The following is a 20,547-nucleotide window of genomic DNA, read 5'->3' on the forward strand; positions in this document are numbered from 1 at the left end:
TGAGTCCCTGCTTTTAGTTCTTCCAGGTAAATAAATACCTAGCTGTGGAATTTCAGGATCATATGGTAATTCTGTATTTAACTTTTTGAGGAATCAACATACTATTTTCCATAGCAGTTGCACATTTTAGATTCCCATAGTTATGCACAACATTTCTAGTTGCTCGACATCCTTGCCAGTACTTGTTGTTTCTGGCTTTTGGGATAATAGCCATCCTAATGGATATAAAGTGGTATCTGCTTATAGTTCTGATTTACTCCACCCTCCACTAATGGCTAGTGATGTTGAGCATCTTTTCATGTTCTTATTGTCCATTTGCATGTCTTCATTGGAGTAATGTCTATTCATGTCCTATGCCCATTTTGAATTTGGTTGTTTTTGTTGTTGTTGTTGTTGAGTTGTAAAAGTTACCTGTATATTCTACATATTAATCCCATTTCAGATATATGTTTTATACATATATTCCATTCTGTGGGTTATCTTCTCACTCTCTGATAGTGCCCTTGGATGCACAAAAGTTTTTTTAATTTTGATGAAGTCCAGTTTATTTTTTCTTTTGTTGCTTGTGCATTTTGGTATATACAAGAAATATGGCCAAATCTGGTATCATTAAGATTTTCCCCTATGTTTTCTTCTTTTTTTTTTTTTTTAAGATTTTATTTATTTATTTGACAATGAGAGAACACAAGCAGGGGGAGCAGCAGAGGGAGGTGGAGTAGCAGGCTCCCCACTGAGCAGGGAGCCTGACCTGGGGCTTGATCCCAGGACTCTGGGATCATGACCTGAGCCGAAGGCAGATGCTTAACCAACTGAGCCAAGCAGGCAACTCTTCCCTGTGTTTTCTTCTAAATGTTTTGTAGTTTTTAGCTCCTAGTACTTTTATAAAATTCTCTCCAAGGATTGTAGGGTTCCTAACTTGAACTTTGAGATCTGATCTCTCTAGAGGTGAAATTAACAGTCAATATTATTGTTAAGGACAGGATAGAGAATACCATATTTTATTCTGTTTAAGCTGAAGTGTGCATAGCCTCTTTTTGTGTGTGTGTGTATAGCCTCTTATGGAAAAAAATTACAAGTTGGATGGGATCACAGAGATCAATACCTTCATTAAAAGTTAATGAAGACCAAAACCCATATTTTAAAGGAACTTAAAATTCATAACTAGTTTCCTAAACTTTTAAAACTTTCAGTAAAAATTCTTTCCATTTTCTCATGTAATAAGAAAGTATACTCCACTGTTTAGTTTCCTTAAGGATAACTCTTTTTTTTAATAATAATGTTTTTTTATTATATTATGTTAGTCACCATACAGTACATCCCTAGTTTTTGATGTAAAGTTCCATGATTCATTACTTGCGTATAACACCCAGTGCACCATGCAATACTTGCCCTCCTTAATACCCATCACCAGCCTACCCCATTCCCCCACCCCCCTCCCCTCTGAAGCCCTCAGTTTGTTTCTCAGAGTCCATAGTCTGTCATGGTTCATTCCCCCTTCTGTTTACCCCCCCCCCTTTCTTCTTCCCTTTCTTCTCCTACCGATCTTCCTACTTCTTATGTTCCATAAATGAGTGAAACCATATGATAATTGTCTTTCTCTGCTTGACTTATTTCGCTTAGCATTATATAACTCTTATCTATTTCATGACTGATAGTGTAACACAGAGTGCAAAGAACTCTAGACTAGGAGTTAGGAGACCTGGATTTTAATTCTGGCTTTGCCATGATTTATGTATTGTTTGAACATTGGGATGGGAAATGGTGAGGGATGGATGTTCAGACAATATCTAACCTCTGTAAGAGGAAGTTAATTGTAAGATTTAATGGCTCATTTTCTATCAAAATTACTGAATTTAATTAGCGGTTGGGGTTGTTGGTGGGGAAGAAGTTATCTTTGAGTGGGAAGATACCAGAACTCTCGATTTAGTTTTAATTTAATCAGTTTTGTATTGTATGTAGCTGGGACATTATGTATTTCATAAGGTTTTGCCATTTAATTACCATTTTATTTTCATCCAGATTTGCAGATGATTATAAAGTTGCTATTCAACAGACTTATTCTTGGATAAATCAGATTGATACTTCAGATAAAAATGGATTCTTTGCTCTGGCAAAAAATAAGAAACGTTCAAGACAGAAAACTGCAGTTCATGTGCTAAACTTTTGGTGCTTAAATCCAGCTGTGGTAAGCCTATCATGTTGTAAATGAAAATTCTGTCATCTTGCTTAATACCAACAATTAAATAAATATGTTTTACTCTTGTAAAGATGATTTTATATATCTAATATTGTTTCCTTTTAGGCTTTTTCAGATATTAATGGCAAAGTTTGGACAATTGTTTTGACATCTGGGACATTATCACCAATGAAATCCTTTTCATCAGAACTTGGTGTTACATTTACTATCCAACTGGAGGCTAATCATGTCATTAATAACTCACAGGTTAGTATGTTTTTTTGAAGGCTCTCAGTCTTTACCTCAATATAATTATATATAAAGAAAATCAGAAGGTACCTGAAATACTAACAGATCCTGATAGGAAATTCAACATTTTAGCTTTAGAATAAAAGAAAAATCTGTCAACTGTTTGGTAGTGCCAACAAAAGGCAACACTGATAAATAGCATTCCTTCAGTTCAGTGAGTAAAAATATACACTTTAGATGCAAAGATTATATTGCAATTTCTTCTTTGAAGTATGTTTTAGGTTTTTAAAAATGAGAATTAAAAACAAAACAAAAATTTAATGTGGTTACCATAGTTCCTATTGCATAATTATTTGTTCGTGTGTTCCTGTTTTCCAACAGACAGTGGTATATCCTTAGTCTTCTTTTTATGTCCCCATTCTTCCAGTGCACCTAGATTAATACCGGGCATTAGTTAGCAATTGTTCAGCATATGTTTGAATATCTGAAACAAATTAAAAGTACTCTCATGAGTCCTATAGCTTAAGATTTTAATGTGTTATATATAATAATACCACATAAATGTTATTTAATTTCCTAGGAACATTGAAATTATCGTTTGTCAATCTACCTTCTGCTTTATTTAATGAAGTAATTTAAAGTGGCTAGCTACATACTTAGCATCGCCTGTGCCCCTAACACAATTCTAGTTCTTTATAAAGCTGTTGTTTTCTTGTTCTTTTCTTTTTTTTTTTTTTTAAGATTTCATTTATTTATTTGAAAGAGAGAGAGCACCAGTAGGGGAAGGGGCAGAGGGAGAGGGAGAGGGACAAGCTGACTCCCTGCGGAGCACGGAGCCTGATGCTGGGCTCAATTCCAGGACCCTGAGATCATGACCTGAGCTGCAGTCAGACGCTCGACTGACTGAGCCACCCAGGTCCCCATAAAGCTGTTTTCAACCAAGTTGTATGTGTAAGGACATTTTAGTTTACACAATTACTTGGGAGGAACTACTGATATTTAGTAGGTGGGGGCCTTGAATGTTAAGCTCCCATATAACTAAGAATTGTGCTTTCTGTAGTGCCAGAGTGCTCCTGTTTAGAGACATTGCTATAAACAATAGTGAAGGAAAAATATATGTTCCACATTTTAAAAAAAGTTTTTATTTAAATTCCAGTTAGTTAACATGCAGTGTAATATTAGTTTCAGGTGTACAGTTTAGTGATTCAGCACTTACATAGAATACCTGGTGCTCACCACAACAAGTGCACTCTATGTTCTATAGTTTTAAGTTGACTTTTTTAGAGGTTCAAGTAAATATGGGAAGTTATTAATAAATTTAACATATATTTTCTCATAAGAATGTTGTTATAGGCTCTGTGTTCTCAATCTAGTACACGAAAGCCCACTTAACCTGTAATGTCAATGGATTATGATAGTAAAAATGCTAATTGTTCAGTTGAATTCTATTATAATATTTCCTCCCAACTTTAAAATTGTATTTTTTATTGTGAAGTGTTTTGTTATTTTTTAACATCTGTGAACTCTGTAGTCATGTTCTCCTTATCCCTACCTGATATTGTCAATTTGTATTTTCTGGTTTTATGGGTTTTTTTTTTTAATCAGTGTCAGTTTGAGTTTATCGCTTTTATTAATCTTTTTAAAGAGTAAACTCTGGCTTTTTTTTGAGTTTTTCTATTATAAAAAAAATATTTTTATTTTTATTTTTTTTTAGAGAGGAATGGGGGAGGAACAGAGGGAGAGGAAGAGAGAGAATCCCAAGCAGGCCCCATACCCAGTGCGGAGCCCTGTGTGGGGTTCACCTTGGGGATTCTTTCTCTCCTTCTCTCTCTGCCTTTCTGCCTCTCTCTCTCTCTCTCTCTCTCAAATAAATAAATAAATAAATAAATAAATAAATAAATAAATCGTTGGAAAAAATACAAGTACATAATCCTACATAACCACAATGCCATGATCATACTCAAGAAATGTAATATTGGTACAATAGTGTCAATATTTATATTTCTGCAGTTATTTCCAAAATGTCTTTATACCTGTTTATTTTTATTCTTGATCCAAGTTCCAATCAAGTATTGCATATTATATTTGACTTTAATATCACTAGTCTTTAAAACTGTTTTTTGACTTATTTTTTTGTCTTTGTTTATCTTTCATGACATTTTTATAGAATTCAAGTCAGCAGGTATCTTGAGGAATGTCTTGTAATCTGGATTTTATATGATTGTTTCTTCTTGATAAGATTCAGGTTAAACAGTTTGGTAACATTACTGTATAGATGATATTGTTACTTCCCATTGCCTCATGTCAGGAAACACTTAATATCAGTTTGTCTTATTACTAGTTAATCATTTAGTTAAAAGTTGGTTAAACTGGTGTCCATCAGATGTCATCTTGCATAATGTACCTCAATCTCATACATCATTTGAAAATATAGGACTATTATATTTTTCAACAATCTGAAGTCTTTATTGTCTTTAGATTACTAATAAAGTTTTTTCTTTCTCTTAGTCAAATTAAGTATACTAAAGCTAGGTCTGTATTGAATGTAGAGCAATTGAAAGTAACTAAAATTTGGTGATCTCATATTTTAGGACTATAGATCTTTGAGCATCAGTGAGTTTGCAAATTTGTTAAATATATTCATATTGAATATACTTAGCTCTTGTCATAGTTGAGTCTTAGAGGCTTATCTACAGCAGATTGTACAGGCCTTCATCTCTAAGAGTTTGGCATCATTTCTGATTTATTCATTTCATTTGTTCACATCCCACAAAATTGTTTTACATGTTTAGTTTTGCAAAGTTATTGAGGAAATAGATAAGTAAAACTTTTTGCTTTTATCGTATGTGGTCAGTGGTCTGCTTAAAGTAAAATTTCTATAAATTATATATATGTATATATATAATTTATTAATAGTAATAGAAAAACACCAACAATTCAAAAATAAATTTCCTCTAAACTTGTTGCTTGATCTTCTTTTGACATACATATAATTAAAGCTCTCAACTAAATGCTAATTTGTCTGTGTAGGTTAGGCATGATTCTAATATGACATACTTATATTCTAGGTTTGGGTGGGCACCATTGGGTCAGGCCCTAAGGGTCGGAATCTCTGTGCCACCTTCCAGCACACAGAAACATTTGAGTTCCAGGATGAAGTGGGAGAACTTTTGTTATCTGTGTGTCAGACTGTGAGCCAAGGAATTTTGTGTTTCTTGCCATCTTACAAGGTAAGATAATATTCATTGTTTCTTTTGCCTTTAAAAAATCACACAGGATTACCCTGATAAGCTTCCAGAGTTCAGAAGCAACAGAGGAATTCGTTTTCTAAACATCATATATAATTTTACTTATTTACTGATTAAGATATTGATTGTTCAATCACTGTTTTACTTGAAACTCTAAGAGATTAAAAGTCTTCAAGCAATGTTAGTTATATAAAGACTGTATGTGTACGTTATTTTTATTCTTAGGGATACCTTGATTTTTTTCATAGTTGAAGGAAAACATTCTTCACTTTCATAAATTATACTTTTGAATGTTTCATTAATCTGAATTTAAAGTCAGACTTCCTTTGTTACTCGTCTTTTTTACTTCATGTATTTGGCTAGGTATTTTTTTTGCTTTTAAAGTCATTCTGGGCGCACCTGGGTGGCTCATGGGGCGCCTGGGTGACTCAGTCGTTAAGCGTCTGCCTCCGACTCAGGGCGTGGTCCTGGAGTCCTGGGATCGAGCCCCACATCAGGCTCATCCACTGGGAGCCTGCTTCTTCCTCTCCCACTCCCCCTGCCTGTGTTCCCTCTTTCACTGGCTGTCTCTCTCTCTCTCTCTGTCAAATAAATAAATAAAATCTTAAAAAAAAAATAAGGTGATTCTGATTTTTAAGAATATTTTCTTGTGTAAAACTGAGTTATATAGTGTATCTAGGCCTAATATTCAAAGCATTAAAACCACATATAATTCCTGAGAATAAAATAATACATTATCAAAATCCAAGCTAAATTCCAATGTAGAGAAGTGGTATTCCTTTTTCTTTTCTCATAGGAAATTATATATGTAGCATGAATAAGTAATATATCTGAATGGCAATACTGATAAGTTTTGGCTCTCCTACTGTCTTTTTGTTTATATACATACTTCTATGTCTGAATGTGTCCTCCAAAATTTCATATGTTGAAATCCTAACTCCTAAAGATGGTGATACTAGGAGTGGGGCCTTTGGGAGGTGCTTAAGTCCTGAGGTCAGAATTCTTATGATTAGGATTAATGTTTATAAAAGAGGACCTGAGAGAAACCTTGCCCCTTCCACCATGTGAGGACATAGAGAAAAGGTGCCAACTATGAACCAGGAAGAGGGCCCTCATCAAATGTGACTGCGCTGGTGCCTTGATCTTGGATTTTCCAGCCTCCAGGACTATACGTTATAAATTTCTTATGTTTAAAAGCTGTCCAACTCGAGATATTTTGTTATAGCAGCCCAAAGGGGACTAAGACACATACTTTGTTAGCAAAAGACAGTAAATTAGTCTTCCTGTAGATAAACTGAAGGAATTGCTTTCAGAAGAAATTTAATCAGATAGGTTGTTTTTTTTTTAACAAGAACATCTGAAAGTAAAATGGGCGTAAACATCTTAAAAATTCTTAATAGAAAGCAATATTTATCCCAGAGTGTGGGAAAAACCAAACAGCTATGTTAAGGAAAACTAATAATTAAGCTTGGAACTAAAGAAAAGTAAAATCTCAGTCAGAATCCCAGAAAGTGAGCCAGAAATGCCCAGTGAGTAAATGAAAAATTTCATATTCTGCTAGGCTTCAAAGACATGGTAAGAATGATTCTTTATATGCTAGGAAGGAGTTTGGTGGGTTTTTTTGTTTGTTTCTATTTTTTGTGTATATAGAGGAAAACCAAATCTAATATAAAGTTATTAAAATTGTCAATAATATAATTGCCATTGAAAAAGTTACAGTGAAGAAACAGACTGTTGAATAATGAACCATATCTTTTGGTACCAGTTTTCTCAAATAATAAAATTTTCATTAGCCAGTCTTAGCAGTTTAAAAATATATTCTAATTCTTAATATATTTGGGTGAAATATATCACTTGGTAGAAGAAAAGTAACTACTCCAAATATAAAAGTAATGTTACCTCCTAAATTTAATTTTTGGAATAGATTTAGCACAGTAATTTATACTTACTGAAATTGATGATTGATTATTGGGTGACTACAGAGACTAACATTTAAGTATACTTTTTAGCAGATTTATAAATTGGCATGACAAATGGATTATTTTTCTGCTTCTACCTTTTCAACTAAAAAGAGAATGGGAAGATACAGAAAATAAGCTTTCAAAAGTATTTTGTTTCGGTTTTAGTTTATTTCTTTTATTAGTAGGGATTGATAGTTCTCTGGGGGTTTTGCTTATTTCTTATTTTCTAATTTATTGTCTTTATACTGTATCTTTTATTGATTTGTATGAACTTTTAATAGATCACGTGGATATTAATTCTCTATAAAACACATCAAAAAATTTCCCAGTTTTTCATTTTTGAATTATAATTTAAGCTTTAAAAATTTAATTTATGAAAGTAATTCTTTTACATAATTAAATAATAAAAGATTATAATGAAAAAACAGCATCCCCTGCCTCAGTTCCCACTTTTCAGTTCTATACCTCAGAGGCTTCTCAAATCTTTGACCTATTCCTCTGATATTTGTTGTTATTTCTTTTTTAAAAATTGTGGTGAAACATGCATAACATTAAATGTATCATCTTAACCATTTTAAGTGTACAATTTAATGCCATTAAATATGTTTGCAATTTATGCAACCATAAACACTGTCCGTTTCTACAACTTTTGCTAATCATCCCAAATGGGAATTCTCTGACTATAAAATAGTAGCTCCCCAGATTCTCTACCTGCAGTCCCTGGTAATCTCTATTCTACTGTATGTCTGTAAGATTTTGTCTGTCCTAGGTACCTCATGGAAATGGAATCATACAATATTTGTCCTTTTGTATCTAGTTTATTTCTCTTAATATAATGTTTTCAGGTTTCATCCATATTGTAGCATGTATTAGAATTTTATTTTTTATGGCTGAATAATACTCCATTTTATGTATGTACCACATTTTGTTTATCCATTCATCTGTCAGTGGTCACTTAGGTTGTTTCCACATTTTAGCTATTGTGAATAATGCTGCTATGAACAGTGATATACAGATACCTGTTTGAGCCCTTGGCTTTCAATTCTTTAGGGTATATACCTAGAAATGGTATTGCTGTATCATATGATAATTCTGTATAACTTTGAGGAACCAACATGCTGTTTTCCACAGCAACTGTACAATTTTAGATTTAGAAAACAGCATTGAATAAAGATTTCCATTTTTCCACATCCTTGCCAACATTCGTTATTTTCTGTGTTTTGGATAATAGCCATCCTAATGGGTATGAAGTGATACCTCCTTGTAGTTTTGATTTGCATCTCCTTAATGATTAGTAATATTTTTTTGTTCTTATTTTCCATTTGTGTGTCTTCTTTGGAGAAATGTCCAACCACGTCCTTTCCTCATATTTGAATCAGGTTTTTGTTGTTTTTATTGTAGAGTTGTAGGTGTTCTCTATATGTTCTCTATATTAATCCCTTATCAGATCTGTGCTTTAGAAATATTATCTTCATTCTTTTTTTTTAAGATTTTATTTATTTATTTGACATAGACAGTGAGAGAGGGAACACAAGCAAGGGGTGTGGGAGAGGGAGAAGCAGGCTTCCTGCCAAGCAGGGAGCCCGATGTGGGGCTCAATCCCAGGACCCTGGGATCATGACCTGAGCCGAAGGCAGATGCATAACGGCTGAGCCACCCAGGTGCTCCCCCCCCTTTTTTTAAAGTAAAATACAACAAAATGTTTAATGAGCAAATTCGTCTTAGCAAATATGAAACTGCCACAGAGAAGAGAGGGACGGGGCCATGGGGCTGGGGCGCAGATCAGGGAGACCATAGAGGAGAGGGTCAGAGAGTCTTTTCACTCTGTTGATAGTATTCTTTGATGCATAAAAGTTTTAAATTGTGAAATTTTTTTTTTATAATGATTTTTTATTATATTATGTTAGTCACCATACAGTACATCCCCGGTTTCCGATGTAATAAATTGTGAAATTTTGATCAAGTTTGTCTATTTTTTCTTTTGTTATCTCAGCTTTTAGTGTCATAACCAATAAATTATTGCTAAATCCAGTATCATGAAGATTTCTCCCTATATTTTCTCTAAGGGCTTAATAGTTTAGCTGTTACATTTAGATTTTTTAGCCATTTTGAGATTTTTTTTAAAGAAGATTTTATTTATTTATTTATTTTAGAGAGTAAGAGAATGGGGGGAGGAGCAGACGGAGAGGGACAAGCAGACTCTGCACTGAGTGCGGAGCCAGACACAGGGTTTGATCCCACGATCCTGAGATCACGAACTGACCTGAAACCAAGATCTGGACCAATCAACTGAGCCACCCAGGCACCCCAAGATAATTTTTATATATAGTGTGAGGTATGGGTCCACTTTGTTTTTTGGGTGTTTTTGTTTGTTTGTTTGTTTGTTTTTGCATGTAGCTACCCAATTTTCACAGCATCATTTGTTGAAAAGATTCTCCTATCTTCATTGAATGGGCTTGGTACCCTTGTTGAAAACCCATTAACCATGTATGCAAAGACTTATGTGTGGACTTCCTATTCTGTTCCTTGGTCTATAAATCTATCCTTATGCCATTACTCTTTCAATTACTCTAACTTTGCAGTAAGTTTTAAAATCAGGAAGTATAGATCCTCTGATTTTGTTCTTTTTCAAGATTGTTTTGGCTGTTTGGAGTTCCTGAGGATTCCTAATGCATTTTAGGATGGATTTTTTTTTTCTTTTTCTGCAAAAGAATGCTGTGGGGATTTTGATAGGGATTGCACTGAATCTGTATTTTGTTTTGGTAGTATTACTAATAATATTAATTCTTCCAATCCATGAACATGGGATGTCTTTCCATTTATTTATGTCTTCTTTAACTGTTTTCAGCAATGTTTAGTAGTTTCAGGATTCAACGCTTTAAACTTCTTGGTTAAATTTATTTCCAAGTATTTTTTTATGCTGTTGCAAATGGGTTGTTTTCTTAACTTCCTTTTCCAGTTGTTCATTGCTCCTGTATGGAAAGGGAACTGATATTTCTGTGTTGGTTTTGTATCCTGCAACTTTTCTGTATTTATTTGCTTTATATTTGGTGGGGGGGGGGATGGGAAATCTTTCGTTTTCTATTTATAAGATCATATCATCTGCAAACAGAGATCATTTTAGTTCTTCCTTTCCAATTTAGATGTCGTTTATTTCCTTTCCTTGTTGGATAATTCTGGCTAGAACTTAAACTACTATGTTGAGTAGAAGTGGTACAAACTGGCATCCCTGACTTGTTCCATTGAGTGTGATGTTAGCTGTGGGTTTTTCATATATTGCTTTATAATGTTAAAGAAGTTTCCTTCTATTCCTAGTTTATTGACTGTTTTTTGTCGTTGATGCTTTTTCTGTATCAGTTGAGAATAATCATGTGTTTTTTGGTCCTTCATTCTATTAATGCTGTGTGTTGCATTGATTTTCATATGTTGAACCACTCTTTAATTTTGGGAATAAATCCCACTTGGTCATGGTTTATATATATACATATATATAGTTGAAGCATCTTTTTAAATCCATTTTACCATTTGTTATTTGTTTTCTGTATGTTTTACAACTTCTATGTTCCTTATTTTCTCCATCACCACCCTCTTTTTTGTTTAGTTGATTTCTTGTAGTTATATATTTTGCTTTCTTATTTTGTTTTGTGTATATTTTATAGATTCTTTCTTTGTGCTTACAATGGAGATTCCCTATTAGCATCCTAAAGTTGTAACATACTGATTTGAATTGATATCAACTTAATTTTTGCACAAAAACTTCACATTTAAACAGCTCCATCTCTCCGTTGTTATTGATATCACAGATTACTTCTTTATACATGTGTGTCCGACAAGAAAGATTTATAATAATTTTTTATGCATTTGCCTTTTAAATCCAGTAGAAAATTAAAAATAGAGTTACAAACCAAAATTGCAAGAACAATGGCTTTATCTTTTTTCATGTTTTTATCTTTACTAGAGATCTTTATATCATTATACCATTTTAAGTTACTGTTTTACATCCATTCATTTCAAAAGGTTTAGTGTAATAAACTCTCTCTGCTTTTATTTATTTGGATATGTCATAACTTCTCCCTCATTTTTGAAGGACAGTTTTGCCAGATTTAGAATTCCTGGCTGGTATTTTTTCTTTAGCAGAGGTCACTGATTTCTGGCCTCTTAAGTTTTCTGATGAGAAATGAGCTTATGATCTTCTTGAGAATCCTTTGATGAGATGAGTTGCTTCTCTCTTGCATCTGTTTATTCATTTATTTATGTATTTATTTTGCTCTTCATCTTTTGACAGTTTAATTACAAAGTATCTTTGTATAGGTCACTTTGGATTTATTCAGATTGAACTCATTAGCTTTCATGGATTTGTAGATTCATTGCTTCCATTACATTTGGGAAAATTTCAGCCATTATTTCTAGAAATATTTGAATTGAGAGATAAGGGAAATACAAAACATCACAATTTATATAGTAGAGCTGAAGTTATACTTAGAGGGAAATTTATAGCTTTTAATGCTTATTAGAAAAAAGAGAAAGATCTTAAAATCATAATCTGAATTTCTGAGGAAAATAAATGCAAACTAAATAGAGGAAAGGAAATAACAAAGGACAAAAATCTATAAAATAGAAAACCAGGAAATAACAGAAACAAATCAATGAAACCAAGAGCTGTACTCATTATTAAAATGTATTAATAAAGTTAATAAAATCTAGCAAAACTGGTCAAGAAATAAAGAGGAGGGAAATTACCAATATTAGGAATTAAGTGGGAATATCATTATAGATTCTGTTGAATTAAAAAGATTATAAAGGGATATTTTCAACTTTATGCCAAGCAGTTAAACAACTTATATGAAATGGATAGATTCCTTGAAAGACACAGATTACCAAAATTGACTCAACAAGAATCAGATAATTCAAATAACATATGTGTTGAACAAATTGAAGTAGTAATTAAAACCTTTCTACAAAGAGAATTGTAAGCTCAGATGTCTTTATTGGTTAATTCTATCAAGAAAAAAATACCAATATTACCCAAACTCAGAAAATAGAGGAAGAGGGAGCACTTCCCATGTCATCAGGCAAGCATAACTCTGATACCAAAGCCAAATAAAAGGACATTACAAGAAAATAAAACTATGGACCAACACAGGCCTAAAAAATTGATAAATATAATCCCTTAGTATAAAAAGTATCACATCATGACCAAGTGAGATTTAGCCTGGGAAGCTAATAATAGTTCAGGCTTCAAAAATCCACCAGTATAATTCAGTTCATGAATGGAATAAATTAGAAAAACCACATGTTCATCTAAAAAGTTATAGAGAAAACTTTTTACAAAATTTAATGCCAATTCATAATATAACCTTCTAGTAAATAAGGAACAATCAGATAAAGGGGTATCTGTGAAAAAATTACAGCTAACATCCTGCTTAATGTTCTAAGACTGAATGCTTTTTTGCTCACTTTCAGGAAAAAGGCACAGATGTCTGTTTTCTATTCTATTAAACATTGTACTGTATTAGTACAGTAAGAAAAAAACAGGAAATAAAAGTTACAAAGAGTTCAAAAAAATAAAATTGGTTTTGCTCAGACATCGTGATTATGTACTTATAAAATAATAAGGAATCAAAAAAACTACTAGAATTAATAACTGAATGCAGCAAATTCTCGGTCTAGAGAAAGTCAATGCACGTGCCCCTCATCTCTGGTTTGAACTGCACAGGTACAATTATATGTCAATTTTTTTTTTAATAAATATAGTGCAGTACTATAAATGTATTTTCTCTTCCTTATCTTTTTCTCTTTTTTAATTTTTGAAAAATGATTATTTATTTTAGAGAGAGAGAGTGCGCACAAGCAGGACGGGTAGAGGGAGAGAGAATCCCACTTAGACTCCATGCCCAGCACAAAGCCCAATGCGAGCGGGCTCGATCTCATGATCCTGAGCTGAAACCAAGAGTCGGACACTCAACCAACTGCACCACCCGGGCATCCCTCTTCCTTATTATTTTTTTAAAGATTTTATTTATTTATTTGTCAGAGAGAGAGAGAGCACAAGCAGGGGAAGTGGCAAGGCAGAGGGAGAAGCAGGCTCCCTACCGAGCAAAGAGCCAGATGCAGGACTTGATCTCAGGACCCTGGGATCACGACCTAAGCTGAAGGCAGACACTTAACTGACTGAGCCACCCAGGCATCCCTCTTGTGATTTTCTTAATAATATATTCTTTTCTCTAGCTTGCTTTATTATAAAAATACAGTATGTAATACATTTAACATACAAAATATGTGTTCATCTACTATGTTTTTGGTAAGTCTTCTGGTCAACAACAGGCTATTTGTAGTTAAGTTTTTGGGGAGTCAGAGGTTATATGTGGCTTTTTGACTGGGCAGGGGTGTTGGTGCCCCTAACCCCTGCATTGTTCAAGGGTCAGCTGTATACATAAAGAGATTGTATGTTTATAATAGTAACAAACTATTGGAAAATAAAATTTAAAACAGTATCAGTTCAAATTACACTAAAAATCATGAAATTATGTGCACTAAAAAGTACAAAACATTGATGAGATAAATTCAGGCCTGTATATATAAAATCTATATCAATAGATACTATGTTCATGAGTTGGAAGTCTCAGTATTGTTAAGGTATCTATTATCCTGAAATTCATTTGTACATTCAAGCCAATCAGTAAAAATTTCAATAAGCCTTTTTTTTTAAAACATTGACATGATTCTGTAATTCATACAAAAGTACAAATAACTTAGATTATTTAAAAATTTAGAAAAATAAATTAAAACAAAGTTGGAAGTCTTAAATAACTGGCATCAAGATTTCCGGTAAAGCTATAGAAATATTGGGCATAGGGATAGACATATATTATCAGTAGGACAGACTTGAGTCCAGAAATAGATTCACATGTGTATGTATGGTCAGTTGGCTTTTGACAAAGATGCCAACATAATTTATTGGACAAGTGGAAGGCTTTTCAGTAAATGGAACACTTGTATATCCATATGGGATAAAATGAACACTGACACCTCATAACTTTATCCAAAAATTAACTCAAAATTGATCACATACCTAAACATAAAAGCTAAAACATAAAAACTAAAATCACCTCTTTAAGGGCCTTATCTTTAAATATAGTCACATTTTGAGATACTGGGGATTAGGGCCTCAACATATAAATTTTGAGTGAGAAAAACTCAATTCATAATGGCACAAAGGAATTTTTTGGGGAAAATGTAAATGTTTCATATTTTGATTATGGTGGGAGTTTCTTGGGTACATGCATTTCTTAAAATTCATTGAACTGTTTACTTGAAATGAATGCGTTTTGTTATATGTAAATTATAATCAATAGAATTGCTTTTTAAACAGCAAAACACCAGAAAAAAAATTTTCATTGCAAATTTGGTAAAAATTTTATTAAAATAGGTGTTTCTGGAAAGGATAATATAAAACCTTCCCACATAGAAATATGGGGTGTCTTTATTATATATATAATGTTTTTGTATCCTTCAGGAAAATTAGGTGGTTAAACCAGAATAAAACAGTGCCCTTAATACTTGCCCTTTAACCAAAGTGTATTCTGCCTTTCGTTAGGTCAGCTGGTATGGCAATATAAATAGCTCTATGACACCCAATGAGTAGCTTTTGATATGAAAATCTATATGTTCCAATATAGTTCAAATTCATTTTGTTTTTTGAAGATTTTATTTATTTGAGAGAGAGCATGAGCAGGGGAAGGGGTAGAGAGAGAGGGAGAAGCAGACTCCCCACTGAGCAGGGAGCCCAGTGCGGGGCTTGATCCCAGGACCCAGAGACTATGGCCTGAGCCGAAGGCAGACACTTAACCAACTGAGCCATCCAGGCGCCCCTCAAACTTAGTTTTGAAATGAATGTTTAGAATTGTTATACAAATTGACATGCCATGAGTTTTTAGGTAATTAATCTTATGTGATAGTTTACATTCCCTACAAGCTTCTACTTCACTTTTATGAAGTCTAGAATATTTAATAATGTAAGTATAAGAGGCAGGCAAAAATTCAGCTAAAGCAAATTATCAGCCAGAAAAAAAAAGGGGGGGGGGAAGATGTTTGAAGATTTAAAAATGGCAAACCAAATAAGGAAATTTTGTTTTTAATTAATGAATAATATGTATATTGATGACAGTTTTAAGATCCGGATGCTATTACCATCTAATATTAAATGCCATTTCTTAATTATGACATAATAAGCACAGTTTATAAAATATTATTGTTACAGACCTATAATTCACAATTTGAAAACATATATTTAATTATATTAACATTGTAAACAGCTTCTATAGAAAGATCAGTAACTATTATGATGAAACAACTAAGTTTATAGGCATTATCACTTTTCTCTTCATTGGCTACTTAGTTAGTCTTTGATAAGACACCAGGCACCAGGCCTTTATACATCTTAATGTAGATAGATTGGCCATGCGAACACTAACGGTTTTTATCTTAATCTTACTTAAAAGCATCTTCTGTTTCTAACTAATTTTTACTTTCTGATACTCTGTGACATCCAGTGAGTATCAGTTCTGATACTCATTTTCAGAAGTTATTTTTGCTGGCATTGCTATTGATTTTTACCATAAATACTCTTGTTAGTGTATATTTATTCACTTTGTCTTTTAACAATAAAAGATATTAAAAATGACAGTTATAACATGGCTTCATAGTGACAGTGTATTTTCCAAATAAATGAAAATTTAAGTAAAATTAGAAGAGCATTGGTTTTATTATAATAAAGATTACATACTTAAATGTTCCCTTGGAATAGAGTCTTTATATCATGTAATTAATTATGCTATACGGGTCTAAAAAGATGCACAATACATGGATTACAGGGTTTTTTGTAGAATGTGAATATCATAATAAAAATTCATTCATCATGAAGTATATGAATTTTTTTTTTAAAGATTTTATTTATTTTTTCGACAGAGATAGAGACAGCCAGCGAGAGAGAGAACACAAGCAGGGGGAGTGGGAGAGGAATAAGCAGGCTCATAGCGGAGGAGCCTGATGTGGGGCTCGATCCCATTACGCCGGGATCACGCCCTGAGCCAAAGGCAGACGCTTAACTGCTGTGCCACCCAGGCGCCCCTGAAGTATATGAATTTAAAGACATGAGATGTTTTGAAAATTTGTGAACATTTACTTCTTCACAGTTAAAAAAAAGTATGTTTAAAACAGAGAAGGTTCTGAAGAATCAGTATTCTAGCACAGAGGAGAAAAGTTGTCTTTATTCATAATTTTCAGCTAGTTCTTATTATCTAATTACCAGTTGATTCCTATTATAATTTTTCAAAATCTTGAATTTTTGAAAATTCAGAAGCCTAATTACTTTTTCTTTCTTTAATATATTTTTTCTTAATATGAAGTTGGTCTCCTTCCTTTTTCTTTTTTATAAAAAGCTTTTTTTTTTTTTGAGATATAACTAACATACCATATAATTCACCCTTTTAAAGTATAGAATTCAGTAGTTTTGAGTATACTTACAAGGTTGTACAGCCATCACCACTAATGGTCTAATTCCAGAACATTTTCTTCACTTCAAAAAGAAACCCCTTATCCAGTAGCAGTCAATTCCCATTCTTACCTCCCCTTACCCCTTAGTAACCACTACTTTTTGTGTTTCTGTGGATTTGCCTTTCCTGGACATTCGTATAAATGGAATCGTATAATATGTGGCCTTTTGTGTGTGGCTCCTTTCCTTAGCATGTTTTTAAGGTTTTTCTGTATCGTAGGATGAATCAATACTTTATTCCTTTCTATGATTAAATAATATTCCTTTTACTTTCAATATTTGTATCTCTGAACTTAAAATGATCTTTTATAGACAGCATATAGTTGGATCATTTTTTAAAAATCCATTCTGCTAGGGGCACCTGGGTGGCTCAGTCGTTAAGCATCTGCCTTTGGCTCAGGGCGTTCTGGGATCCTCTGCTGGGAGCCTGCTTCTTTCTCTCCCACTCCCCCTGCTTGTGTTCCCTCTCTTGCTGGCTGTCTCTCTCTGTCAAATGAATAAATAAAATCTTTAAAAAAAAAAAAATCCATTCTGCTAATCTCTGCCTATTATTAAGGTTTTTACTTCATTTACATTTAGTGTAGTTATTGATAAGATAGTTTTTACATCTGCACTTTGGTATTTGTTTTCTGTATGTCATCTTTTTTCCCATTCTATTCCTCCATTACTGCCTTCTTTTGTGTTAAGTAGATATTTTGTAGTGTGCCATTTAAATTTTTCTAGAATGCCATTTTAATTCCCTTGGTGTTTCTTTTATTATATATGTTTTAGTCATTTTCTTAATGGTTGTCCTGGGAATTATAATAGCCATCTTAATTTATAACAATATAATTTGGATTTTTAACTAATTTAATTGCAATAGTATATAAAAATTTTGATGCTGTAGAATTGTTTTATGTCCCACTTTGTGCTATTATTGTCATAGACATAAATATACATGTATGCCTATCAACACAGATTTATAATTACTCCATCTGTAGTTGTCTTTTAAATCAAATAGATAAAAAGTGTTACAAACAAAAAATACGTTAATACTCTCTCTTATATTTACTTATATTACTTATTAGTACCTTTATTAGTACCCTTTAATTCTTCATGTGTAATTCTTTGAGTTACTCTCAGATGTCCCTAAAAACTCGTTCTTAGGGTCTGTGACTATAGCTCTCTTAGTTATAATCCACTGTCATTACCCTGGAGCCCTGTGGATATGATGGTAAGGTATGGGGAGGGGGAAGCATCCTCTAATTCTATGATTAAGTCTCAGTCTTTTAGTGGTACCATGTCCTTGGGCTGTGACCTTCACATGTGTTTCCCAGCTCTTTATTCATCCTTTAGACAGGAAGTCTAGAAGGAGCTGGAGTTCAGGTAATCTTCTTTCCCCACAGTTCAGAACCCGTACTGGAGACTGGCCTTTGTTTTGGGGAATGCTTTGTTTGTATTTCCAAATGGTTACTTTTCTCCTTCCCCTGTCAGAAACCAGAAAGGATTGTTTTGCTCTTTACTATGAGAACCTCGTAGGGTTCCTGAAGGTAATATATCCAGAAATGTGGGGGATCCCTAAGACTGCAGGAGTTTCTCACTTTTACACTAGTATACTCTGTGCCTCCAGGATTCATCAAAATTATCATACCAATTTATGGTTTTTGTGGCTTCTGCTGTAAGTAAGCAGATGTAGACCTTTGATTCTGCCTATTCACCTGTTTCTCCAGATTTTAGGGCGGCAGTTTGCCTTTTGATCTCAGTTCTCTATGTGTCCATGAAAAGTAATTGATTCTCACTTTGTTCCACTGTTTTCTTGGTGTAAGGTGGGTATGATAACTCCCAAGTTCTTTACATGTTGGAGCTGAACGTGGAAGTTGTAACTTTATCTTTAAAAATGTGTTTCAACTGTGTTTTAGAACATAGGTGTAATTCACTTAAAAGATCAAACTAACACATTATCATCTTTTCTCAGTATTATTATCACCTGTTGCACAGTACAATGACTGGAGATATTAAATGTATCATGTCATCTATTTTTCATTTTGAATGGGTTTGACATTGGACATGCAGAAAATGTGAGAGCTTACTTTAGAATTTATTTCAGGGGGATATTTGGGACCAAGATTGAAATATATATAGAAGGGTTTTATTTTCTGTTGTTGCATTGTACATGCCACAAACTCAGCACCTTAAAACAACATACGTTTATTATTTCAGTTGGTCAGTAGTCTGGGCATGCCTTAAGTTTTTTTTTCCCCTCAGGATTTCACAAGCCTGTGAGGGGTCACTTGGGGCTACAGTTTTCACAGTTTTCTTAGAGGCCTGATTAGGGAAAGATTAGCTTCCCAGTCCCCTCAGTTTATTGGCAGAATTTATCTCCTGTGGTTCTAAGACTGAGGCACCGTTTCTTACTGGCTTTTGGCTGGGGATGGCTCTTAACTCTTAGAGGCTGCCCTGAGGCCTTAGCCGTGTGGTTCTCTCAACCACATGGCAGCTTCTTCAAAACCAACGAGGGTGTCTCTTTCCAGAACGGCATAATCTGTCTTTTAAGGATTTTACCTGATCAAGCCAGGTCCATGCAAGATAATCTCCCTTTTGATTAACTCAGAACTAGTTGAGGAGGATTTTAATCACATCTGCAAAGTCCTTCCACCTTTGCTACATAATATAACCTAATCATGAGAGTGAAATCTTATTATTTACATTTATCCTACTCACAGTCAAGGGGAGAAGTTTATTTTTTTTTTTTATTTTTATTTTTTTAAATGATTTTTTATTATATTATGTTAGTCACCATACAGTACATCCCCGGTTTCCGATGTAAGGCTCGATGATTCATTAGTTGTGTATAACACCCAGTGCACCATGCAATACGTGCCCTCCTTACTACCCATCACCGGTCTATCCCATTCCCCCACCCCCCTCCCCTCTGAAGTCCTCAGTTTGTTTCTCATAGTCCATAGTCTCTCATGTTTCATTCCCCCTTCTGATTACCCCCCCTTTCTTTATCCCTTTCTTCCCCTACCGATCATCCTAGTTCTTATGTTCCATAGATGAGAGAAATCATATGATAGTTGTCTTTCTCTGCTTGACTTATTTCACTTAGCATTATCTCCTCCAGTGCTGTCCATGTTGTAGCAAATGTTGAGAACTCGTTCTTTCTGATAGCTGAGTAATATTCCATTGTATATATGGACCACAACTTCTTAATCCAGTCATCTGTTGAAGGGCATCTCGGCTCCTTCCACGATTTAGCTATTGTGGACATTGCTGCTATGAACATTGGGGTGCATATGGCCCTTCTCTTCACTACGTCTGTATCTTTGGGGTAAATACCCAGTAGTGCAATGGCTGGATCATAGGGTAGCTCAATTTTTA

The 20,547-nt window shown here is 33.7% G+C and overlaps 1 protein-coding gene across 1 annotated transcript in view; it reads left to right on the forward strand.

Moving 5' to 3' along the window:
* Positions 1–20,547, forward strand: part of BRIP1 (BRCA1 interacting helicase 1) — a 179,914-nt gene that overhangs the window by 77,905 nt on the left and 81,462 nt on the right. Inside the window, exons 12-14 of the mRNA XM_040640924.1 lie at positions 2,020–2,185; positions 2,303–2,443; positions 5,494–5,655. Of these exons, the coding sequence (XP_040496858.1) occupies positions 2,020–2,185; positions 2,303–2,443; positions 5,494–5,655 (469 nt within the window). The remainder of the gene's footprint in view (positions 1–2,019; positions 2,186–2,302; positions 2,444–5,493; positions 5,656–20,547) is intronic.

Source organism: Ursus maritimus, unplaced genomic scaffold (assembly GCF_017311325.1).
Source record: "Ursus maritimus isolate PB19 unplaced genomic scaffold, ASM1731132v1 scaffold_24, whole genome shotgun sequence".
Taxonomy (NCBI): Eukaryota; Metazoa; Chordata; class Mammalia; order Carnivora; family Ursidae; genus Ursus; species Ursus maritimus.